At 42.1% G+C, this 26,816-nt stretch overlaps 1 protein-coding gene across 1 annotated transcript; it reads left to right on the top strand.

The window, feature by feature from the left end:
- Window positions 1-1,181: 1,181 nt before the first annotated feature.
- Window positions 1,182-26,574, top strand: LOC149985196 (uncharacterized). Its single transcript, XM_090205886.1, has 5 exons — window positions 1,182-1,304; window positions 15,737-15,877; window positions 15,974-16,148; window positions 16,307-16,703; window positions 26,424-26,574. Exons 1-5 carry the CDS (start codon window positions 1,182-1,184, stop codon window positions 26,572-26,574), a joined length of 987 nt encoding a protein of 328 aa, XP_090062012.1.
- Window positions 26,575-26,816: the final 242 nt, after the last annotated feature.

The following is a 26,816-nucleotide window of genomic DNA, read 5'->3' as shown; positions in this document are numbered from 1 at the left end:
TTTGTGAGAGGGAGGATTGCAAGTCTCTTTTAACTCATCATAATCCCAGTTGGGATTGGATATAACTCCCGCTTGTGGGAAAAACAACCTGTGGTTGGCTCACATAAAAAGTTGACCCTTTTCAAACACAATGTTATTGTTGTCTGCTTGTTTTAGTCAATTACAAAACTACACTGAACAAAAATATAAACGCAACATGTTTCATGACCTGAAACAAAAGATCCTAGAAATGTTCCATTCGCACAAAAAACTTTTCTCTCAAATTTTTTGCACACATTTGTGGGCCTTTCAGCTTTGCCAAAATAATCCATCCACCTGACAGGTGTGGCATATGAAGAAGCTCATTAAACAGCATGATCATTACACAGGTGCACCTTGTGCTGGGGACAGTAAAAGGACACTCTAAAATGTGCAGTTTTGTCACACAACAAAATGCCACAAAATGTCTCAAGTTTTGAGGGAGCGTGCAATTGGCATGGTGACTGCAGGAATGTCCACCAGAGATACCGTGACGATATCCTGAGGCCCATTGTCATGCCATTCATCCACTGCCATCACCTTATGTTTCAACATGATAATGCATGGCCCCATGTCGCAAGGATCTGTACACAATTCCTGGAAGCTGAAAATGTCCCAGTTCTTCCATGGCCTGCATACTGACAAGACATGTCACCCATTGAGCACGTTTGGGATGCTCTGAATCACCGTGAATGACAGCTTTTTCCAGTTCCCGACAACATCCAGCAACTTCTCACAGCCATTGAAGAGGAGTGGGACAACATTCTTCAGGCCACAATCAACAGTCTGATCAACTCTATGCGAAGGAGATGTGTTGTGCTGCATGAGGCAAATGGTGGTCACACCAGATACAGACTAACATTAAGCTAGCCAAGACCAACAACACAAACAAATGAACTATACAGCTAATGTACAAGTAGTGAGTATGTTTGTTTTCCTCAATTTGTGGATTTGATGGAGGGGAATTCCTTATTATTATGTGAACCTGTATTGAACCTGTCAAGAACAAGGGGAATGGAACATCCATAGACTTCTAATAGAATCCATAGAATTCAAATTTTAAATCATCAGTGACATCACAAAGCTGAAAGGACTTTGTGTTTCTCAACATTCTGTGGTGAGAGAAACAAACCTGCTTGGTACTAGATCCCACAGCCTTTAGGATGCCCAGGTCAAATCACGGTGATGTCCATCCCAGAGGGAGAACACCCCCTGTCACCTTGGACTGGATCGATGGCAAAAATGTCAAATTACTCAGAGTTGCCAACCACAAAGAGGCTTTCAGGGTTAGTATTCATGTGTTGCATGTTTCGTCACAATATTATTTTGAACGTTCGTCTTGAACTGATGTCCGATTGAGCATTCTACTTAATGCGTCGTCAGTGAGCGCTGATGAAGATTTCATCAAAAGTGCATTACAGTGGCTTGGAAATTCAATGACATTAAAAACGAGGCAAATAATTAGTAGGAAAACCTTTTGTCATTTTGATTTCACCGGGATTTTAGCTTGCCAACGTTAGCATTGCTAGCTATTTTTTTATTAAATTTGCTTGCTAAGGACAACATTGCCATCTGTCTAAAATAAATTTGAGGACATGATAATGCTGGCTAAGTTGTTTCCTTCTAAATATGACTACTTTAGCAATGTCATCGTATTTCCAGGCACTCTAGTGTAATTTATACGAAATAGTAGTTAGCCTCCGTCCAGGATGACTGGGTTTATCACCACTTAAGGGCACCACTATGATGCTGCCGATAGAGGGCGGCTTGAGAACGTTTATAACAATGCTACGAGGCGACCAAGTGACAGAGGTGCATCCTATGAATACCTAGCTAGCACATTTGGTTCCTTAGAAGTTGTGGTAACGTATGTTTTTGGTTTCAGAAGTGAACGTTTCGCCTGTTCTGGGACATTTATTTTTAGGTTGCAGGGAGATTCTGAGAACGTTTTACCCTGGTTCCTTAAAAGTTTTATTAAATCTCTGAGATCGGTAATTTTAGGTTGTTTTGAGATTTTTCAATAACTTCCTTAACGTTCGCTGATAGGACACATGAAATTCATTAGGCATTAATCATGCGAACACATTTATTTTTTATTGTGACACGGCATCAGTGTGATTCAAACCTTTCTGTCCTGTTCTCTAGCAATGGAATTAAGTCCACTGTGCCACCAGGATGGAGCTACCATAACATGTTTTTAATTACAGATACAAAGCTGTTCATTTCATTCTATCCGAACATACCCCATTTCAAAGCATTAAGATCAGGTGTAAACAAGACAGAAGCTAGTTTTGTTGATGCTTGGAACGGAATGTATATGTTTCAAAATAACATTCTTAGAACATTCTCTGAACATTTAAGTTTTGTGTTTTTTATAGAAAGTTTTCCTCATGTTCTGAGAATGGAATTTAGAGATTAATGATGTTAATGAGTTCAGTGGAGGCTCATAATAATGGCCGGAACGGCGCAAATGAAATGGCATTAAACACCTGGAAACCATAGCCGTGTTCGAATACTCATACTAACCGCAGTAACCATACCACCCTAGTCATAGACTGTTCTCCCTGCTACCACACGGCAAGCGGTAGCAGTGTCAAGGTCAAAGAGGCTTCTAAACAGCTTCTACCCCCAAGCCACAAGACTTCTGAACAGCTAATCAAATGGCTACCCAGACTATTTTCACCCCGCCCCCTACGTTGCTGCTACTCTATGTTATTATCTATGCTTAGTCACTTTAATAACTCTATCTACATGTACATATTAACTAAATTACCTCGACACCGGTGCCCCCGCACATTGACTCTGTACCGGTACCCCCTGTATATAGCCTCACTACTGTTATTTACTGCTGCTCTTTAATGATTTGTTATTCTTATCTCTTACTTTTTTTTAAGGTATTTACTTAAAACTGCGTTGTTGGTTAAGTAAGCATTTCACTGTAAGATCTACACCTGTTGTATTCGGCGCATGTGACAAATAAGATTTGATTTGATTTGATTTTGATGTATTTGATACCTTTCCACTGATTCCGCTCCAGTTAGTACCACAAGACCGTTCTCCCATATTAAGGTGCCACCAACCTGTGGTACAATTCAATTATTTTGAACATTCCCAGAATATTGCCAAGAACTGACATAAACGAGAACCATAAATTCTCTGAAAGTTCTGAGAATCTCGCTTAAGTCACCATTTTTGAGAACTTAACCAGAATATAATAAAACTGACATTAAATAGAACCACATGGGAACTTGTGTTTCTGTTTAACGTTCTTGGAACCATTTGAGAACATGACTTTAAATTGAACCATGAGGAAACCAGTAGGAAACGTTATGCTGAGCTACTGACATTCCCACAGAAGAAGTCCTAGCAGTGTCTGAATCCTGACTTAGGAAGGCCACCAAAAATCCTGAAATTTCCATTCCTATCTATAACATTTTTCGACAACATAGAACTGCCGAAGGGGGCGGAGTTGCAATCTACTGCAGAGATAGCCTGCAGAGTTCTGTCATACTATCCAGGTCTGTGCCCAAACAATTTGAGCTTCTACTTCTAAAAAATCCACCTTTTCAGAAACAAGTCTCTCAACGTTGCTGATTGTTATAGACCACCTTCAGCTCCAGCTGTGCCCTGGACACCATATGTGAATTGATTGCCCCCCAGAGCTCGTACTGTTAGATGACCTAAACTGGGACCTGCTTAACACCCTGGCCGTCCTACAATCTAAGCTAGATGCCCTCAATCTCACACAAATTATCAATGAACCTACAGGTACAACCCCAAATCCGTAAACACGGGCACCCTCTTAGATATCATCCTGACCAACCTGCCCTCTAAATACACCTCTGCTGTTTTCAACCAGGATCTCAGCGATCACTGCCTCATTGCCTGCGTCCGTAATGGGTCTGTGGTCAAACGACCACCCCTCATCATTGTCAAACGCTCCCTAAAACACTTCAGCGAACAGGCCTTTCTACTCGACCTGGCCCGGGTATCCTGGAAGCATTATTGACCTCATTCTGTCAGTAGATGATGCCTGCTTATTCTTTAAAAGTCCTTTCCTCACCATCTTAAATAAGCATGCCCCATTCAAAAAATGTTGAACTAAGAACAGATATAGCCCTTGGTTCACTCCAGGACTGACTGCCATTGACCAGCATAAAAACATCCTGTGGCGTACTGCATTAGCATCAAATAGTCCCCGCGATATGCAAGTTTTCAGGGAAGTTAGGAACCAATGTACACAGGCAGTTAGGAAAGCACATGCTAGATTTTTCAAACAGAAATTTGCATTCTGTTGCACAAAATCCAAAAAGTTCTGGGACACTGTAAAGTCCATGGAGAATAAGAGCACTTCCTCCCAGCTGCCCACTGCACTGAGGCTAGGAAACACTGTCACGACCGATAAATCTACAATAATTGCAAATTTCAATAAGCAATAAGCTACAGCTGGCCATGCTTTCCACCTGGCTACCCCTAACCCGATAAACAGCTCTGCACCCCCACAGCAACTTGCCCAAGCCTCCCTGTTATGAGAATTTTGTTATCAATGTTCATAAACTTCAATTCATCTACTCAGTCTGCAACCCAGAGTTTGTAAGATTCTGGTTGAATGAAGCAGACAAGAGTCCCAGTTTACAAAAATCTAAGTGTTTATTCACGAGAACGTTCTGAAGTCCATTATACAAAGACATCCATTTTATAGCTGCGCACATACTTCCACACAAACAGTAGGTATCCTACGCACATACTTCCACACAAACAGTAGGTATCCTACGCACATACTTCCACACAAACAGTAGGTATCCAACGCACATACTTCCACACAAACAGTAGGTGAGTTTTATCCTTCTCCATAGTTCTCACCACTGTGTATCACTGCCCAGACGACAGTTCCATTCCCCCGAGATTAGGGACACCTTGAGAAGTACTCCCTATGCCCTCATAAATTCCTCAGAGGCCTAGCCAGGTTGGTCCAAACACAGTTGAACTGTTCTCGGTATCTTTCTTCAGCCCCCACATACAAGTTCAAATCCTGAGCTAAGCCTTGCTCAGACAGTCTGTGTTTTTCCACTATACAGATTTAACCTAATTCTGACTAAAACTACACACATCATCAGATTATAATTGTATGATTGTAATCAATTTCATACAGTTATAAGGTTTCAGAGTGGAATTATTTAATCATTCTCTTTCAACATTTAATTTATTTTATCACTCCCCCATTTCTCCTTCACCCAAATCCAGATAGCTGATGTTCTGAAAGAGCTGCAAAATCTGGACCCATAAAAATAAACTGGGCTAGACAATCTGGACCCTCTCTTTCTGAAATTATCCTCCAAAAATGTTGCAACCCCTATTACTAGTCTGTTCAACCTCTCTTTCGTATCGTCTGAGATCACCTAAAGATTGGAAAGCTGACACTCTAGACCCAAACTGTTACAGACCTATTTCTATCCTGCCCTGCCTTTCTAAAGTCTTCAGAAGCCAAGTGAACAAACAGATCACAGACCATTTCCAATCCCTCCGTACCTTCTCCGCTATGCAATCTGGTTTCCGAGTTGGTCATGGGTGCACCTCAGCCATGCTCAAGGTCCTAAACGATATCATAACCGCCATCGATAAAATACAATACTGTACAGCCGTATTCATCGACCTGGCCAAGGCTTTCAACTCTGTCAATAATCACATTCTTATCGGCAGACTCAACAGCCTTGGTTTCTCAAATGACTGCCTTGCCTGGTTCACCAACTACTTCTCAGATAGAGTTCAGTGTGTCAAATCGGAGGGCCTGTTGTCCAGACCTCTGGCAGTCTCTATGGGGGTGTCACGGGGTTCAATTCTCGGGCAGGCTCTTTTCTCTGTATACATCAATGATGTCGCTCTTACTGCTGGTGATTCTCTGATTCACCTCTACGCAGATGACACCATTCTTTATACTTCTGGCCCTTCTTTGGACACTGTGTTAACTAACCTCTAGACGAGCTTCAATGCCATACAACTCTCCTTCCGTGGCCTCCAACTGCTCTTAAATGCAAGTAAAACTAAATGCATGCTCTTCAATCGATCGCTGCCCGCACCTGCCCGCCTGTCCAGCATCACTACTCTGGACGGTTCTGACTAAGAATATGTGGACAACTACAAATACCTAGGTGTCTGGTTAAACTGTAAACTCTCCTTTCAGACTCACATTAAGCATCTCCAATCCAAAATGAAATCTAGAATTGGCTTCCTATTTTGCAACAAAGCATCCTTCACTCATGCTGCCAAACACACCCTTGTAAAACTGACTATCCTACTGATCCTTGTCTTCGGCGATGTAATTTACAAAATAGCTTCCAATGCTCTACTCAGCTAATTGGATGCAGTCTATCACAGTGCCATCCGTTTTGTCACCAAAGCCCCATATACTAACCACCACTGCGACCTGTATGCTCTCATTGGCTGGCCCATGCTTCATATTCGCCACCAAACCCACTGGCTCCAGGTCAACTATAAGTCTTTGCTAGCTAAAGCCCCACCTTATTTCAGCTCACTGGTCACCAAAGCAGCACCCACCCCCAGCAGGTATATTTCAGTGGTCACCCCCAAAGCCAATTCCTCCTCTGGCCAGCTTTCCTTCCAGTTCTCTGCTGCCAATGACTGGAACGAATTGCGAAAATCACTGAAGCTGGAGACTCATATCTCCCTCACTAACTTTAAGCATCAGCTGTCAGAGCAGCTCACATATCATTGCACCTGCATCATTGCATCTCCTCCCCGCTGATCCTCAACACTGGGGCCCCACAAGGGTGCGTTCTGAGCCCTCTCCTGTACTCCCTGTTCACCCACGACTGCGTGGCCATGCACGCCTCCAACTCAATCATTAAGTTTGCGGACGACACAACAGTGGTAGGCTTGATTACCAACAACGACGAGACGGCCTACAGGGAGGAGGTGAGGGCCCTCGGAGTGTGGTGTCAGGAAAATAACCTCACACTCAACGTCAACAAAACTAAGGAGATGATTGTGGACTTCAGGAAACAGCAGAGGGAACACCCCCCTATCCACATCGATGGAACAGTAGTGGAGAGGGTAGCAAGTTTTAAGTTCCTCGGCATACACATCACAGACAAACTGAATTGGTCCACTCACACAGACAGCATTGTGAAGAAGGCGCAGTAGCGCCTCTTCAACCTCAGGAGGCTGAAGAAATTCGGCTTGACACCAAAAGCACTCACAAACTTCTACAGATGCACAATCGAGAGCATCCTGGCGGGCTGTATCACCGCCTGGTACGGCAACTGCTCCGCCCTCAACCGTAAGGCTCTCCAGAGGGTAGTGAGGTCTGCACAACGCATCACCGGGGGCAAACTACCTGCCCTCCAGGACACCTATACCACCCGATGTCACAGGAAGGCCATAAAGATCATCAAGGACATCAACCACCCGAGCCACTGCCTGTTCACCCCGCTATCATCCAGAAGGCGAGGTCAGTACAGGTGCATCAAAGCTGGGACCGAGAGACTGAAAAACAGCTTCTATCTCAAGGCCATCAGACTGTTAAACAGCCACCACTAACATTGAGTGGCTGCTGCCAACACACTGACACTGACTCAACTCCAGCCACTTTAATAATGGGAATTGATGGGAAATGATGTAAATATATCACTAGCCACTTTAAACAATGCTACCTTATATAATGTTACTTACCCTACATTATTCATCTCATATGCATACGTATATACTGTACTCTATATCATCGACTGTATCCTTATGTAATACATGTATCACTAGCCACTTTAACTATGCCACTTTGTTTACATACTCATCTCATATGTATATACTGTACTCGATACCATCTACTGTATCTTGCCTATGCTGCTCTGTACCATCACTCATTCATATATCTTTACGTACATATTCTTTATCCCCTTACACTGTGTACAAGACAGTAGTTTTGGAATTGTTAGTTAGATTACTTGTTATTACTGCATTGTCGGAACTAGAAGCACAAGCATTTCGCTACACTCGCATTAACATCTGCTAACCATGTGTATGTGACAAATAACATTTGATTTGATTTGACCTGTAGATAGCCAACTGTAAATAGCCGATCCAACTACTTCATCCCCATATTGTTATTATTATTTTGCCCCTTTGCACCCCGTTATCTCTACTTGCACATTCATCTTCTGCACATATATCACTCCAGTGTTTAATTGCTAAATCGTAATTACTTCGCCATTACGGCCTATTTATTGCTTTACCGCCCTAATCTTACCTCATTTGCACTCACTATATATAGATTTTTTCTATTGTGTTATTGACACTATGTTTGTTTATTCCATGTGTAACTCTGTGTTGTTGTTTGTGTCGCACTGCTTTGCTTTATCTTGGCCAGGTCACAGATGTAAATGAGATCTTGTTCTCAACTGGCCTACCTGGTTAAATAAAGGTTAAAAAATTACAAATTTTAAAAGAATGTTGTTTCTTAACATTCTCTGAACTATTTGAGAATATTCCCAATGTCAAACCAGTTGGAGAACGTTTCTAGAACATTACCTAAATGAAATGTAACCATGTTTGAACTTTTAAGAAACGTTCTGTCAAAATAATGAAATACCAAGAAAATTAGGTTCCTTATTAAATGTGCTGAGAACGTTCCAAAGTCAAGTCATTCCCAGAAAGTTGTGGAAGGTTGTATGCAAAATAAGTTTAGAGCAAGTACGCAATCACCAAGCTATTAGAATGGTTCTCAGAATATTATGTGCAAGCTGGGTACAGACCCCTGAGTGGGTTAGGCAGATAACTTAAATAAACTGAAAACAGCAATGTGGTTGAAAAGGTGCATACAGGGCCTCCCAAGTGGCGCAGCGGTCTAAGGCACTGCATTTCAGGGCTAGAGGCATCACTACAGACCTAGGTTCGATCTCAGGCTGTGTCAGTACCGGCTGTGACCGGGAGGGTGGCACACGATTAGCCCAGCGTCGTTCTGGGTTAGGGCAGGATTTGGCCGGGAGGGCATTACTTGGCTCATCGCGCTCTAGCGACTCCTTGTGGTGGGTGCCCCTGCAGGCTGACTGCCGTCATCAGTTGAGCGGTACTTTCTCAGAGAGAAGGGCGGTTTGGTGGATCATGTTTCGGAGGACGCCTGACTCGAACTTCGCATCTCCCAAGTCTGTTGGAAATTATATACAATATATATACAGTGCCTTGCGAAAGTATTCGGCCCCCTTGAACTTTGCGACCTTTTGCCACATTTCAGGCTTCAAACATAAAGATATAAAACTGTATTTTTTTGTGAAGAATCAACAACAAGTGGGACACAATCATGAAGTGGAACAACATTTATTGGATATTTCTAACTTTTTTAACAAATCAAAAACTGAAAAATTGTGCATGCAAAATTATTCAGCCCCTTTACTTTCAGTGCAGCAAACTCTCTCCAGAAGTTCAGTGAGGATCTCTGAATGATCCAATGTTGACCTAAATGACTAATGATGATAAATACAATCCACCTGTGTGTAATCAAGTCTCCGTATAAATGCACCTGCACTGTGATAGTCTCAGAGGTCCGTTAAAAGCGCAGAGAGCATCATGAAGAACAAGGAACACACCAGGCAGGTCCGAGATACTGTTGTGAAGAAGTTTAAAGCCGGATTTGGATACAAAAATATTTCCCAAGCTTTAAACATCCCAAGGAGCACTGTGCAAGCGATAATATTGAAATGGAAGGAGTATCAGACCACTGCAAATCTACCAAGACCTGGCCGTCCCTCTAAACTTTCAGCTCATACAAGGAGAAGACTGATCAGAGATGCAGCCAAGAGGCTCATGATCACTCTGGATGAACTGCAGAGATCTACAGCTGAGGTGGGAGACTCTGTCCATAGGACAACAATCAATCGTATATTGCACAAATCTGGCCTTTATGGAAGAGTGGCAAGAAGAAAGCCATTTCTTAAAGATATCCATAAAAAGTGTTGTTTAAAGTTTGCCACAAGCCACCTGGGAGACACACCAAACATGTGGATGAAGGTGCTCTGGTCAGATGAAACCAAAATTTAACTTTTTGGCAAAAATGCAAAACGTTATGTTTGGCGTATAAGCAACACAGCTGAACACACCATCCCCACTGTCAAACATGGTGGTGGCAGCATCATGGTTTGGGCCTGCTTTTCTTCAGCAGGGACAGGGAAGATGGTTAAAATTGATGGGAAGATGGATGGAGCCAAATACAGGACCATTCTGGAAGAAAACCTGATGGAGTCTGCAAAAGACCTGAGACTGGGACGGAGATTTGTCTTCCAACAAGACAATGATCCAAAACATAAAGCAAAATCTACAATGGAATGGTTCAAAAATAAACATATCCAGGTGTTAGAATGGCCAAGTCAAAGTCCAGACCTGAATCCAATCGAGAATCTGTGGAAAGAACTGAAAACAGCTTTTCACAAATGCTCTCCATCCAACCTCACTGAGCTCGAGCTGTTTTGCAAGGAGGAATGGGAAAAAATTCAGTCTCTTGATGTGCAAAACTGCTAGAGACATACCCCAAGCGACTTACAGCTGTAATCGCAGCAAAAGGTGGCGCTACTGTTAGGGAATGATCAGAATTAGTTGGGTAACATAGATAAGATGTTTTATTTCCATGATATGCTTAAGAGTTATTTCTCATAAGAATGTATTTTGTTGTACTATAGTGGTGGCCATTGGCAGTTATCTGTTCTATGTCAGGACTAAGTTGCATGGGCCGCATAGAGGGGAGAGGTCAAGGGGTCATCATGTGTAAACATATCTTTTCTGTGTGCCAGTGACTCCCTAATTTTCTTATCGGGGAAAGGAGGGTGACAGTGTCTGGAATCATTCTATGCTCCCTCTTTGTTGACCTATAGGGTCACTCTCCTCTCCGTGAGTTTGTCCTCTGATTGGTTGTATTTAGAATTGGTTCGATCTAAATGACAATTTGATATATATCATAGGGTGGGGGTAATGTCTTGGTACCATTTTGTACCAAGGAGGAGATAAGAGCTTTGTTTAGGAGACCAAACTGAACGATAATTTATAGCCCACTCTGTCTGACTAGGGGATATTCTCTCTGAAGTAAGGTTTTTTCTTTGTGTAAGTTCCTAAGACCTGTGTTTTGTCATGTCGTCTTGAGAGGGGGTGGATCTTTGCTATAAAGGAACCCATTTGCCATTATGTTGGGACTCTCAACTTTTCATTTAGAGATAATGAACTGTTGAAAGTCAAAATGCTATTGCAAAAGCTTAATTATTATTAAAGGTGAAGATTAAGCATAACTCTGACTCGTGTGTGATTTGCTCTCATCATTTGGTAATTAAGGACATTTCCACGACACTACAAAGTATTACAGTTTTTTTTGATTGCTTAAGCACGATTTTCAAAACAGTGCCCATGTTTTCAAAACACTACACACAATTAGCACAACCACACACCCAATTAGCAAAACACTACAGATCCTTTGCAAAATTAAACACTCTTGTAAAAACTATACACTTCTTTTTAAAAACCACACTTTGTTACCGTATGAAACACACGTTTCACATTACTAGACTGTTTACACGAGTCACACTCTGCTGTGATAAACCTAAAACACTTCTACTTCCCTATGATTAGAGAAGGCTACTATCAACAAAGTACAAATATAATGTAAATTCACCAAACACTACACAAGACCAATGTTGCAGACTGAAGAAACTCATTTATTTCTCAACACCCCCAAAATGTTGATGATGGAGAGTCATAATACTCTAACCAAACGACACTTTACGTATTGTAAGTTAAAAAAAATAAATAACTAGACATTGTCTCTTCGCCTAGCTGGATCTGGCCAGAGAATTTCATCAACATCGCAGGCAATGTTGTCATTAGCAAGACACCTTGGGAAGAAACGTCTTGAATGACGAATCCATCCTTGCATTGCTGCTACCTCCATCTGGTCACAGGCCTCCTCCATGGCTTGGATGAGGGGTACCTCAGCCTGGAGACGGAGATCATATACCTTCCACCGCCATGCCGAGAAAAACTCTTCTATAGGGTTGAGGAATGGAGAGTATGGTGGAAGATATAGGACGGTGAAATGTGGATGTTGCTGAAACCAGTTCTGAACCAGAGCAGAGCGGTGGAAAGACACATTGTCCCAGACAACAATGTATTGCATATGATTGATTTGATGCTGTTATGTTGTGCAATTGGTCCAAGAATGTAAGTATGAGTGCTGTGTTGTAAGGGCCCATATGGGCATGGCGGTGGAGGACCCCATTCTGTGTAATGGCTGCACAGAGTGTTATATTACCCCCACGTTGCCCTGGGACATTGACTATAGCCCTGTGGCCAATGATGTTTCTTCCCCTCCGTGTTCTCGTCAGGTTGAACCCAGCCTCATCTACGTAAATGAACTCATGCTGGATCTCCTCTCCATCCATTCGTAAAACTCTCTGAAAAACAGTGTTGGGCAAAATTGTGTAGTTCAGTGTAGATCTAGTATACATATTACAGTACAGTAAAAGATTATGAGACAGTATGCAAGATCACACTGCTAAAGTGAATACATACCTCTGCATAATCATGCCGCAGTTGTTTCACCCTTTCGGAATTGCGCTCGAAAGGCACTCGATAAATTTGCTTCATTTGAATGTTTTTTTTTAGGATGCGTGCCAGTGTTGATGTTGAGACCTGATGGATATCGTTGAAAATGGTGTGGTTATTGACAATGTTAGCTTGGAGCTGCTTGAGTGTTATAGCATTGTTGGCCAAAACCATGTTTACTATCTCCCTCTCTTGCTGTTCTGTGAACATAGGAGGACTTCCCCCTTGTCGTCCCTGACCCTCAATCCTATGTAGAAAAAAAAGTGTACAATAGTACAGTAATTTCACAGGAAAAGGTAACAGAAGTGCTGATAGTGCATAGAATACAGTACTGTAAGCAGTTACTGAAACCGTGCAGATGTTTTTGATATGATGATATTTTTACAATACCTATTTTCCAGTCGAAATGTTCTCATCACACTTGCCACTGTATATCGGCTTAGATTTGGCTGTACTCGCAGTCCAGCCTCCCTCAGCGTCAGGCCGTGGTTGACAACGTGATCAACCAGTGTTGCGCGGATCTCATTTGTCAGATTCGGTCCTCTTTGAGCACCTTCTTGTCTTCCTCTTCCTCCCCTTCCTCCTCCTCGTTGTTGTTGTCGTCCTCCTCGTCGTCGTCTTACTCTTTCTCTGACTCTTTCCATTGTGCTTGAAGACCGAGGAACTCACCTGCAGCTTTTTATAGTGCTTATACACCTGATTGGTGTGTCTACAATTAAGCAAACGAGTGTTTGCACACCTGATGACTGTGTTGAACCAATTGGTTGGACGGTGTGGTAATTTGACAGTCAGTGCTTTGGTATTGCAAAGATGTGACTTCATGATAGATTTTTGTGTGTAATGTATGTTAAGTGTGTTTAGTGTTTTGCAAATCACTGTGTGTAGACTTTTGCAACAAGTGTGAGGTTGACAATGTGCTTATAGTTGTGCAAATATGGGCTGATGTTTTGCTTCTTGAGTGTAAGGTTTTGCTAATAGTGTACTACTTTTAATTTTAGTGTGTAAGCAATCCAAAAAAACTGTAACTTAAGGGGGCTGAATCTCTGCGCTTTTAACGGACCTCTGAGACTATCACAGTGCAGGTGCATTTATACGGAGACTTGATTACACACAGGTGGATTGTATTTATCATCATTAGTCATTTAGGTCAACATTGGATCATTCAGAGATCCTCACTGAACTTCTGGAGAGAGTTTGCTGCACTGAAAGTAAAGGGGCTGAATAATTTTGCATGCCCAATTTTTCAGTTTTTGATTTGTTAAAAAAGTTTGAAATATCCAATAAATGTCATTCCACTTCATGATTGTTTCCCACTTGTTGTTACTTCTTCACAAAAAAATACAGTTTTATATCTTTATGTTTGAAGCCTGAAATGTGGCAAAAGGTCGCAAAGTTCAAGGGGGCCGAATACTTTCGCAAGGCACTGTATATATATATATATATATATATACAGTGAGGGGGAAAAGTATTTGATCCCCTGCTGATTTTGTATGTTTGCCCACTGACAAAGAAATGATCAGTCTATAATTTTAATGGTAGGTTTATTTCAACAGTGAGAGACAGAATAACAACAACAAAAATGTCAAAAATGTTATAAATTGATTTGCATTTTAATGAGGGAAATAAGTATTTAACTCCTCTGCAAAACATGACCTAGTACTTGGTGCCAAAACCCTTGTTGGCAATCCCAGAGGTCATATGTTTCTTGTAGTTGGCCACCAGGTTTGCACACATCTCAGGACGGATTTTGTCCCACTCCTCTTTGCAGATCTTCTTCAAGTGATTAAGGTTTCGAGGCTGACGTTTGGCAACTCAAACCTTCAGCTCCCTCCACAGATTTTCTATGGGATTAAGGTCTGGAGACTAGCTAGGCCACTCCAGGACCTTAATGTGCTTCTTCTTGAGCCACTTCTTTGTTGCCTCAGCCGTGTGTTGCCTTGGGTCATTGTCATGCTGGAATACCCATCCACGACCCATTTTCAATGCCCTGGCTGAGGGAAGGAGGTTCTCACCAAAGATTTGACAGTACATGGCCCCGTCCATCGTCCCTTTGATGCGGTGAAGTTGTCCTGTTCCCCTTAGCAGAAAAACACCCCCAAAGCATAATGTTTCCACCTCCATGTTTGACGGTGGAGATGGTGTTCTTGGGGTCATAGGCAGCATTCATCCTCCTCCAAACACGGCGAGTTGAGTTGATGCCAAAGAGCTCCATTTTGGTCTCATCTGACCACAACACTTTCACCCAGTTGTCCTCTGAATCATTCAGATGTTCATTGGCAAACTTCAGACGGGCATGTATATGTGCTTTCTTGAGCAGGGGGACCTTGCGTGCGTTGCAGGATTTCAGTACTTCACGGCGTAGTGTGTTACCAATTGTTTTCTTGGTGACTATGGTCCCAGCTGCCTTGAGATCATTGACAAGATTGTCCTGTATAGTTCTGGGCTGATTCCTTGTTGTTCTCATGATCATTGAAACTCCACGAGGTGAGATCTTGCATGGAGCCCCAGGCCGAGGGAGATTGACAGTTATTTTGTGTTTCTTCCATTTACGAATAATCACACCAACTGTTGTCACCTTCTCACCAAGCTGCTTGGCGATGGTCTTGTAGCCCATTCCAGCCTTGTGTAGGTCTACAATCTTTACCCTGACATCCTTGGAGAGCTCTTTGGTCGTGGCCATGGTGGAGAGTTTGGAATCTGATTGATTGATTGCATCTGTGGACAGGTGTCTTTTATACAGGTAACAAACTGAGATTAGGAGCACTCCCTTTAAGAGTGTGCTCCTATTCTTAGCTCGTTACCTGTATAAAAGACACCTGGGAGCCATAAATCTTTCTGATTGAGAGGGGGTCAAATACTTATTTCCCTCATTAAAATGCAAATCAATTTATAACATTTTTGACATGCATTTTTCTGGATTATTTTGTTCTGTCTCTCACTGTTCAAATAAACCTACCATTAAAATTATAGACTGATCATTTCTTTGTCAGTGGGCAAACGTACAAAATCAGCAGGGGATCAAATACTTTTTTCCCTCACTGTATATATAATAAAAAACAAAAAGGTGCATAGGCCTAAGTAAAAGAGTATTGGGGGGGATATACTCACTGGCATGTGTCTCTATCAGTTTAAGAAGCTGAACCAGGCCCTCAGCCGCATGGAAAGTCTCCACAAGAACTTCTGGCTACAGGAGGAGAGGAGGGTCAAACAGAACCTGAGGAGGCTAACTAGTGTGTCTCCTACTTTCAGAAGCCAAACCCTATTCCAGGTAATATGGCATATGTTAACATACTGTGAGTAGTGCAGAATTCAGTTAACTGGACTGAGTATGATGATTTTGAGCATGTGCCTCTCTCCCCTCCAGATTTCTAGTGATAACAGCAGGGCTGAGCTTAGTGGAGGGGGCAGCAGGGTACAGCTCCCCACCTGCCCCCCGTCCCATGCCAGCCGAGAGGACTGCTCCTCCTGCTCTCTCAACAGCCCTCTGTTCAGGATCCCCCAGAGCACCGCAGCCCCATCCCCACGAACCAGCCACAGAAGTCAGTACACTGAAGTACCTGTATCTGTAGAACAAAACACAGAAACAACTACCTCCTTACTGCAATTAATGCCCCACAATCTGCAATAGTAGCTGGTGTAATAGAGTGCTTAAATAACTAGTGTAATAATCTCTGGTCATCTCTGCACTTCTCTCCAGGTCTGATTCTCCCTCTTACCATTAACGGGGACACCATGTCCCCCCACCATCTGTGGCCCAGAGACACCCTGTCAGAGAACCCCTCCTCCTCAAGGGGTGGTATGCGTTACGGGGGTCTGACCCCACGGCCCAGCCAGCACCCCAGTACCCTGAGCTTGACCCCCAGTACCCTGAGCCTGGATGGCAGCACTACACTCCTGCTCCCCACCCCCAGCCTGCTGGCCTTGCTTCCCCCCCAGCTGTCCCCGGAGCTCCATGGGCTGCAGGAGGCTGTGCTGGGCTTCCCTCTGCTGCAGAAGAGGGTGAGGGAGCTGATCACTCGGGCTAGGGCCACTGAACAGGAGAGACAGGACCGACGCAACCTCACCCTACGCCCCCTGGAGGCCCTGCGCTGCAGGTGAGAAGAGATACATACAGTATATTACCGTTTTTTTATCGCTTTGGTGCAATTTTCACAAGTATGTGGTAAATCCCAGCTCTTAGTAGAAAACTCAAAACAGATCATCATAAAGGCACTTGTTTCAAAACTCTAAGCACATCTTCAGTTCACTAAGTAGTATTTCTGTAAGCCCATTTGTGGGGAAAAACTATTTCTGATTGGCTGGCCCTGGCTCCCCTGTGAGTCAGCCTGGCTTCCAATTGGATCAGCCTATGCCCTACCAAGCCCACCTATAGCTGCGCCCCTGCCCAGTCATGTAAAATCCATAGATTAGGGCATAATTTATTTATTTCAATTGACTGATTTCCTTATGAACTGTAGCTCAACAAAATCTTTGAAATTGTTGCATGTTGCATTTATATTTTTGTACAGTATATACTCGCATGTACTACTATGATGATGACTATTATGATTTTACTATATGTAACAAATCAAATCAAAGTTTATTGGTCGGGTACACAGATTAGCAGATGTTACAGCAGGTGCAGCGAAATGCTTGTGTTTCTACTTCCTACAGTGCAGTAATACAATATCAATACAATACCAATATGCTATGCAAATAATCCAGAAAGTCCAAAACAAGAAAGAAATGCATCCTCGGTACAGTAAATCAAATATGCATCCAAAATGAAGTTGCTGGGGTCTTTTTGATGGGGTGGTACATACAATACTGTAGTACCATACAATCTGACTTGCCTAGTTAAAAAAATTGTATTTAAAAAAAAGTACAATACAATACTGTAAAATACAGTACACAATTACAGTAAAGGTGGAAAATGTACGTATGATTGCCATCCCCAGTCAGGCCATAGATAAGGCATGCAATGATTTCAACCCAGACCTATGTCAGGCTTGGATTCGCCATACCAAAAGGTTTTTCCCCAGGTGCATGAACAATGGGTATATTTACTGCAATTTCCATGAGAACATATGGCTAAATGCTCAAGACAGCCTTGATGCAAACTAGTGCCTGCTAAACATTGTTTCTTTAATTCTTATGGCTAGGCGTCACCTGCCGACAACTTCAGGTGAAATTTAAAAATGTAGGTACATACAAGTGTCTTATATTGGTTAAAAGCTTAAAGTCTTGTTCATCTAACTGCATTGTCCGATTTACAATAGGCTTTACAGCGAAAGCATGCCATGCAATTATTTGAGGATGGCGCCCCACACCAAAATATTTTTCAACAAGCACAGTCTTAAAACAAATCACAAATAGCGATTAAATATTCACTTACTTTTTGAAAATCTTCCTCTGATTTGCCATCCAAAGGGTCCCAGCTACAACATGCATGGTCGTTTTGTTAAATTAAATCATTTTTTATATCCCAAAAAGTCTGTTAAGTTGGCGCCATCAATTTGAGTAATCCACTTGTTCAACATGCAGAGAAAGGAATCCAAAAAGCTACTGCTAACCTTTGTTAAAACAAGTCAAAATACGTTTCCATTTAATCCTCAGGTACCCTAAAATGTAATTAAACTGTAATATTTCATACGGAAAGAAGTATGTTCAATAGAAAAGTAAAACTAGCAAGTGCGCACGCACAGACTGATTTCCAAGTCTGACTCCCAGTACTAAAACTCAAAATTCTTACTCGTTTGGGAAGAAACAAGCCTGAAACCTTGAACAAAGACTGTTGACATCTGGGAACCCTATACATTCCATTGGAAGAGCATGGGCTCTCAAAGAAAACATTTCCCAGTTGTTTTTTCTTTGCATTTTCTCCTACCATATCAATTGCGTTATAGTCTCATACATAATTTTAACATTTCTACAAACTTCAAAGTGTTTCTATCCAATGGTACCAATTATATGCATATCTTGGCTTCTAGGCCTGAGTAACAGGCAGTTTACTTTGGGCGCATCAGTCAGACAGGAAGTGGATAAAAATAGACCCTAGCCTGAATAAGTTTATTTCATTTGATTACATTGTGAAAGATACTGTGCATTTGGAAAGTATTCAGAGCCCTTGACTTGTTCCACATTTTGCTAAGTTAGAGCCTTACTCTCCCGGGCTCCTGAGTGGGGCAGCGGTCTAAGGCACCTAAGGGACCTAAGGGACTCTCAGACCATGAGAAACAAGATTCTCTGGTCTGATGAAACCAAGATTGAACTCTTTGGCCTGAATACCAAGTGTCATGTCTGGAGGAAACCTGGCACCCTCCCTACGGTGAAGCATGGTGTTGGCAGCATCATACTGTGGGGATGTTTTTCAGGGGCAGGGAGACTAGTCAGGATCGACGGAAAGATGAACGGAGCAAAGTATAGAGAGATCCTTGATGAAAACCTGCTCTAGAGCACTCAGGACCTCAGACTGGAGAGAAGGTTCAGCTTCCAACAGGACAATGAACCCTAAGCACACAGCCAAGCCAACGCAGGTGTGGCATTGGGATACGTTTCTGAATGTTCTTGAGTGGCCCAACCAGAGCCCGGACTTGAACCTGATCGAACATCTCTGGAGAGACCTTAGCTGTCCCTATCCAACCTGATGGAGCTTGAGAGGATCTGCAGAGAAGAATGGGAGAAACTCCCCAAACACAGGTGTGCCAAGCTTGTAGTGTCATACCCAAGAATACTCAAGGTTGTAATTGTTGCCAAAGGTGCTTCAACAAAGTACTGAGTAAAGGGTCTGAATACTTATGTAAATGTAATATTTCAATTTTGTTTTTGTTTATAAATTTGCAAAAATTCTAAAAACCTGTTTTAGCTTTGTCATTATGGGGTATTGTGTGTAGCTTGAAGGGGGGGAAAACAATTTAATTCATTTTAGAATACGGTTGTAACGTAACAAATTGTGGAAAAATTGAAGGGGTCTGAATACTTTCCAAATGCACTGTATCTTCAATGATCACACCTTTGATCACATGGGATAGAAATTCTGGAAATTTGATGTTAAGTCAAAAAATAATAATTGTTGCCTTTATTTGATCAGGGAGTCATACTGATACCAAGGTCTCCTTTACAGAATTCCAGAAAATACACACTTCAAAACATAAATACAAACTGCAAGCAGAAAGAAAAGCACAGTCATAAAAAAACACATTCATCATTAATGAAGTTCTCAATCAGCTTTCTGAATTTCCATAGATGCATGAGAACATCACATTTAAGAACATTTCAACGATTGTTCCACAAATAAGGTGCAAGAAAACTTAAAGCTGATTTATCTAACTCAGTGGATACCAAGAGAATTTCCAGAGTTAACTATACCTGAGACCAGGTGTGGTAACTCGTATGTCTAAAGTTTAGTAAAGATATTAGGAACAGCCAGACTTTTTGTAATATGGCTTTATAAATGAAAACATAGCAATGTATCAACCTACGTGACATCAAAGAAGGCCAACCAACTTTCTGGTAGAGAATGTTGTGGTGAGTACTGACCTTGTCACCTGTAATAAAGCTCAGTGTGCTATGAGAAACTGCATCTAACGGCTTTAATGAAGTGGCAGGTCCGTTCATTTAGATGATGTCGCCATAGTCTAGGACCAATAAGATCGTTGTCTGAACAGTCGGCTTTCTACTATTTAGCGAGAGGCAGGATCTATTCTATAGAAGAAGCCCATTTTTATTCTCAGCTTCTTAACTCATCAATATGCTTTTCAAAGGACAGATTTTAATCTATCCAGATGCTCGGATATTTAAAAGCACGGACACGATCAATATGGCCACCACCAATACATATGCTTAAATCAGTCTTATTTTTATGCGCTTTATTACAACATATACTTAGTTTTACCTGCATTCAGTACTAATTTCATGCCAATATAGTTTTCCTGTAATACAATGAAGGCAGACTGTAGTTCAGAGCCTGGTCAACCGTGAGGGCAATAGCATACACAACAGTATCCTCGGCATACATTTTTTGACAGACAAGTCGATATTGTTATTGTTAACAGCAAAAAGTACGACCAATTGCGGGACACCTTTCGTAATATCCAGGAAACCTGATTTAACACCATCAGCAGATATACAGTGCCTTCAGAAAGTATTCAGACCTCTTGACTTTTTCCACATTTTGTTACATTACAGCCTTATTCTAAAAATTCTGAAATATCCCCCCAAAAAACTGAAATATCACATTTTCTTAAGTATTCAGACCCTTTACTCAGTACTTTGTTGAAGCACATTTGGCAGCGATTACAGACTCAAATCTTAGGTTTGATGCTACAATCAATCAATCAAATGTATTTATAAAGCCCTTTTTAAATCAGTAGATGTCACAAAGTGCTATACAGAAACCCAGCCTTAAACCCCAAACAGCAAGCAATGCAGGTGTAGAAGCACGATGGCTAGGAAAAACTCTCTATAAAGGCAGGAACCTAGGAAGAAACCTAGAGAGGAACCAGGCTCTGAGGGGTGGCCAGTCCTCTTCTGGCTGTGCCGGGTGGAGATTATAAGAGTACATGGCCATGTACAAGGCCAGATTGTTCTTCAAGATGATCACAGTGGTTGTAGACGGTGCAACAGGTCAGTACCTCAGGAGTAAATGTCAGTTGGCTTTTCATAGCCAAGCATTCAGAGGTCGAGACAGAAGGTGCGGTAGAGAGAGAGAGTAGAAAACAGCAGGTCCGGGACAGGTAGCACATCCGGTGAACAGGTCAGGGTTCCCTAGCCACAGGCAGAACAGTTTAAACTGGAGCAGCAGCACAGCCAGGTGGACTGGGGACAGCAAGGACTCATCAGGCCAGGTAGTCCTGAGGCATGGTCCTAGGGCTCAGGTCCCCTGGGAGGGAGATAGGGAGAGAGAGAGAATTAGAGGGAGGATACTTAAATTCACACAGGACACCAGATAAGACAGGAGAATTACACCAGATATACAGTAACTGACTGACCCTAGCCCCTGACACATAAACTACTGCAGCATAAATACTGGAGGCTGGAACAGGGGTGGGTCAGGGGACACTGTCTGCCCCGTCCGACACTACCCCCGGACAGGGCCAACCAGGCAGGATATAACCCTACCCACTTTGCCAAAGCACAGCCCCCGCACCAGTAGACAGATATCAACAGACCACCAACTTACTACCCTGAGACAAGGCTGAGTACAGCCCACAAAGATCTCCTCCAGCACACGAGCCTGGGGGGGTGCAAAACCGAACAGGAAGATCACGTCTGTGACTCAACCCACTCAAGTGACGCACCCCTACTAGGGACAGCATGGAAGAGCATTAGTAAGCCAGTGACTCAGCCCCCCATAATAGGGTCAGAGGCAGAGAATGGCCAGGCAGAGACAGCAAGGGCAGTTCGTCGCTCCAGTGCCTTGCCGTTCACCATCGCACCCCTGGGCCAGACTACACTCAATCATAGAACCTACTAAAGAAATGCGTCTTCAGTATGGACTTGAAGGTCGAGACTGAGTCTGCGTCTCTCACATGGATAGACAGATCATTCCATAAAAATGTAGCTCTATAGGAGAAAACCCTGCCTCCAGCTGTTTACTTAGAAATTTTAGGGACAATAATGAGGCCTGCGTCTTGTGACCGTAGCGTACGTGTAGGTACGTACGGCATGACCAAACCGGAGATAGGTAGGAGCAAGCCCATGTAATGCTTTGTAGGTTAGCAGTAAAACCTTGAAATCAGCCCTGGCCTTAACAGGAAGCCAAATGTAGAGGCTAGCACTGGAGTCATGTGTTAAAATTTGGGGGTTTTAGTCAGGATTCTAGCAGCCGTGTTTAGCACTAACTGAAATGTATTTAGTGCTTTATCCGGGTAGCCGGAGAGTAGAGCATTGCAGTAGTCTAATCTAGACGTGACAAAAGCATCGATCAGCTTTTCTGCATAATTTTTTGACAAAAAGTTTCAGATTTTTGCAATGTTACGAAGATGGAAAAAAGCTGTCCTTGAAATATTCTTGATAAGAGAGAGAGATCAGTGTCGAGATTAACGCAGAGGTCCTTCACAGTTTTATTTGAGACGACTGTACAACAATTGTCAGATCCAACAGCAGATCTCTTTGTTTCTTGGGACCTAGAACTAGCGTCTCTGTTTTGTCCAAGTTTAAAAGTAAAACATTTGCCGCCATCCACTTCCTTTTGTCTGAAACACAGGCTTCCAGGGAGGGCAATTTTGGGGCTTCACCATGTGTCATCGAAATGTAGTATCATGACTACTTTCATTAATTTGATGATTGTTATTTATTTAATCCACTAACTATGTTTAATTGTTACCCGATTAAATTAATCATGTAACAATTAACTAATTAGGATTTGGGGTACCACAGAATAGGTTGTTTAAAGAGTTACCATCTCCCGAATTAAGGTATATACTGTATCTATTTCATCGATAAACAGTAATCTTATTAATCATTACCTCTTATCATATCATCATTCTGAACAGTCACATGATTAATCATTACCTCTTATCATATCATCATTTTGAACAGTCGTAACCTCATTTTGAACCCAGCCGTGCTCATGATTCAGCCCTACACAAATTGGTTTAATTGTTTAATTACTAGCTAACTAAATAATAACACACTTGATTCATGAGAAACAAGTCCCTAGCGGACTGACACAATATGGCATTTTACCCAACAACATGGAGAGAGAGAGAGAGAGAGCAAAAGACACTTATCGTCAATACATTTCGGAATTATTTTCACATTAATCATATAGTTTGCACACAAACAGCCTCCTGTTTGGACTAAGAAATCATGAATGTATTTGCGTGTGGGTGTCTTTGTCCATCGTGTAGTCCTGAACAGAACTAGAGTTCACCCTTCCATTATGCAAGGTTAAATTAATATCCTCAGTTAGGTGGTTAACCAATTTTTGTACTCCAACATCCTTGGGTAGGTGGAGGGCGTCTGGAAGGGCATCTAGGAATCTTTGGGTCTGAGAATTTATATCACAGCATTTGATGATCCATGGTTGGGGTCTGAGCAGATTATTTGTTGCGATTGCAAACATAATAAAAAGGTGGTCCGATAGTCCAGGATTATGAGGAAAAACATTCAGATCCACAACATTTATTCCATGGGAAAGAACTAGGTCCAGAATATGACTGTGGCAATGAGTAGGTCCAGAGACATGTTGGACAAAAACCCACTGAGTCGATGATGGCTCCGAAAGTCTTTTGGAGTGGGTCTGTGGACTTTTCCATGTGGATATTACCAAAAATGTAAATATTATCTGCCATGAATACAAGGTCCGAAAGGAATTCAGGGAACTCCGTGAGGAACGCTGTATATGGCCCAGGAGGCCTGTAAACAGTAGCTATAAAAAGTGATTGAGTAAACTGCATAGATTTCATGACTAAAGCTCAAAAGAAGAAAACTCCGTCTTTTTTTTTTGTAAATTGGAATTTGCTGTCATAAATGTTAGCAACGCCTTTGCGTTGGGATGTGCGGGGGATATGGTCACTAGTGTAACCAGGAGGAGAGGCCTCATTTAACACAGTAAATTCATCAGGCTTGAGCCATGTTTCAGTTAGGCCAATGAAATCAAGATGATGATCAGTGATTAGTTCATTGAAGTGATGGAATGAAAGTGAGGGATCTAACATTAAGTAACCCTATTTTGAGATCTCTTTCAATAATGACAGGAATGGAGGAGGTCTTTATTACAGTGAGATTCCTAAGGCAAACATGTTTTGTTTTGCTCAACCTAGGTCGAGGCATAGACACAGTCTCAATGGGGATAGCTGAGCTGACTACACTGACTGGGCTAGTGGCAGACTCCACTAAACTGGCAGGTTGGCTAACAGCCTGCTGGCTGACCTGCACCCTGTCTCATTGTGGAGTTAGAGGCCTGTCTATGTTCATAGATAAGATGAGAGCACCCCTCCAGCTAGGATGGAGTCCGTCACTCCTCAGCATGCCAGGCTTGGTCCTGTTTGTGGGTGAGTCCCAGAAAGAGGGCCAATTATCTACAAATTCTATATTTTGGGAGGGGCAGAAAACAGTTTTCAACTAGCGATTGAGTTGTGAGACTGCTGGAGAACTCATCACTCCACCTACAAGCTTGGCACACCTGTATTTTGTGATTGTCTGGAAGGTTCTCTCATCTCCACAGAGGAACTCTAGAGCTCTGTCAGAGTGACCATCGGGTTCTTGGTCACCCCCCTGACCAAGGCCCTTTTCCCATGATTGCTCAGTTCAGCCAGGCGGCCAGCTCTGTGCCTCGGAGCTCTACGAACAATTCCCCCAACCTCATGGCTTGGTTTTTGCTCTGACATGCACTGTCAACTGTGGGACCTTATATAGACAGCTGTGTGCCTTTCCAAATCATGTCCGTCAGTTAAATTTACCACAGGTGACTCCAATCAAGTTGTAGAAATCTCAAGGATGATCAATGGATAGCAAAGGGTGTGAATTCTTACGTAAATAAGGTATTTCTGTTCTTAGCAAAAATGTTGAAAAACCTGTTTTCGCTTCGTCATTATGGGGTATTGTGTGTAGATTGCAGATAAAAAAAACATTTAATCAATTTTAGAATAACACTGTAACGTAACAAAATGTGCAAAAAGTCCAGGCCGAAGGCACTGTACATTGAATTCAATCTGTCAAGTAATTTTTAAAACAATTACAATCAGCCTGGTCTAGGCCAATTGAGGAAAGCCTCTGAATTAGCAGTGAGTGATCAACAGTATCAAAAGCCTTTGACAGGTCAATGAAGAGGGCAGCACAATGGTGCCTTTTATCCATACAGTTAAGCACATCATTTATAACTACGGATGCAGCAGACATAGTGCTATGACCTGGTCTAAAACCTGACTGATGTTCATTTAGAATACGTTTTCAAAAATAAGATCTTAGCTGAGATTTAATCAAGGATTCTAAATATTTTAGCTAGACAAGAACATTTAGAAATAGGTCGGTAATAAGGGTCACCACCTTTGTGAAGGGTTAGTACATGGGCCGCCTTCCAAACCAGTACCAGATATAATTGTCAGGTTAAACATATGGGTTAATGATTCAGCAATCAGGGGGGCAGAGAGCTGCAGAGAAAATGGATCAAGCATATCAGCCCCAGTGGAGTTTTTTTAACATCAATTTCAAGCAAGTTATCTAGCACATCAAGGATATCAAGTGACACATCAAGTGTCCTTTAACCATTTGTACATTGTTAAAACACTGTATATATATATATAATATGACATTTGTAATGTCTTTACTGTTTTGAAACCTCTGTATGTGTAATGTTTACTGTTAATTTTTTGTTGTTTTTCACTTTATATATTCACTTTGTATGTTGTCTACCTCACTTGCTTTGGCAATGTTAACACATGTTTCCCATGCCAATAAAGCCCTTGAATTGAATTGAATTGGATAGTAAATTGTTGAAATGAAAACAAATAAACGGGTTAACCATCGAGTCAGCTAGAGGCTAGCAGAGGGAAGAGCATTCGATTGACTGACCAGTGTAATGGGCCGTGCAAGTGTATTGCCTAATGTGAAAACAGTGTTATGAACGCACAACGAAAGGCTTTAAAACATGTAAGACTGGCTGCTTTACAAGTGTTACCAGTTTGGAGTTTTGTACTAAGATTTTATTTTTTATTCACCTAAGCGATAAAAAATAAAAACATATACTGCAGCCTTCAAGCTATTGAATCCAATCACTGATAACGCAGTTGGAATATTGATATTAAGATGAAATGGTTTTAATTGCAATGCAACAGCCGCATGCTGTAACGACTGCTGCAGTACGTCATGCTACGTGTCTGTGTGTACAGGTACCTGCGTCTGTCTGAGAGTAACATCAGAACTCTGCTCCAGCAGTGTAAGGACAGTGGCATCGATGTGGACATCCATCCTCACATGAAAGACTCTGACATTGATATCAGCAAGCTATTCAAGGACTCTCGCCCTCCATCCCCGAGATGAGACACAGACACAGATAGACACACACAAATCATGAACACACACACACACACACGTTAAATACATTATTGTAAAGTTCAACGCGTACAGCCTCATAACTGTGATCTGTCCTTTATATCTCCAAAAACAAAATACTTGAAATGTGTTTTCTGTTTTTGCTGTGTCTAAAATAAAAGCTATCCAAATTCATTTACAAAGTCAACGAGTCAAGTCACGGGGGGAAAAAACTCAACTTTACCAGAGAT

Source organism: Oncorhynchus mykiss, chromosome 2 (genome assembly GCF_057628025.1).
Source record: "Oncorhynchus mykiss isolate SJ-2025 chromosome 2, ASM5762802v1, whole genome shotgun sequence".
Classification (NCBI taxonomy): Eukaryota; Metazoa; Chordata; class Actinopteri; order Salmoniformes; family Salmonidae; genus Oncorhynchus; species Oncorhynchus mykiss.
Note: the sequence above shows the minus strand (reverse complement) of the source record. Positions and strands in the feature narration are given on the sequence as shown.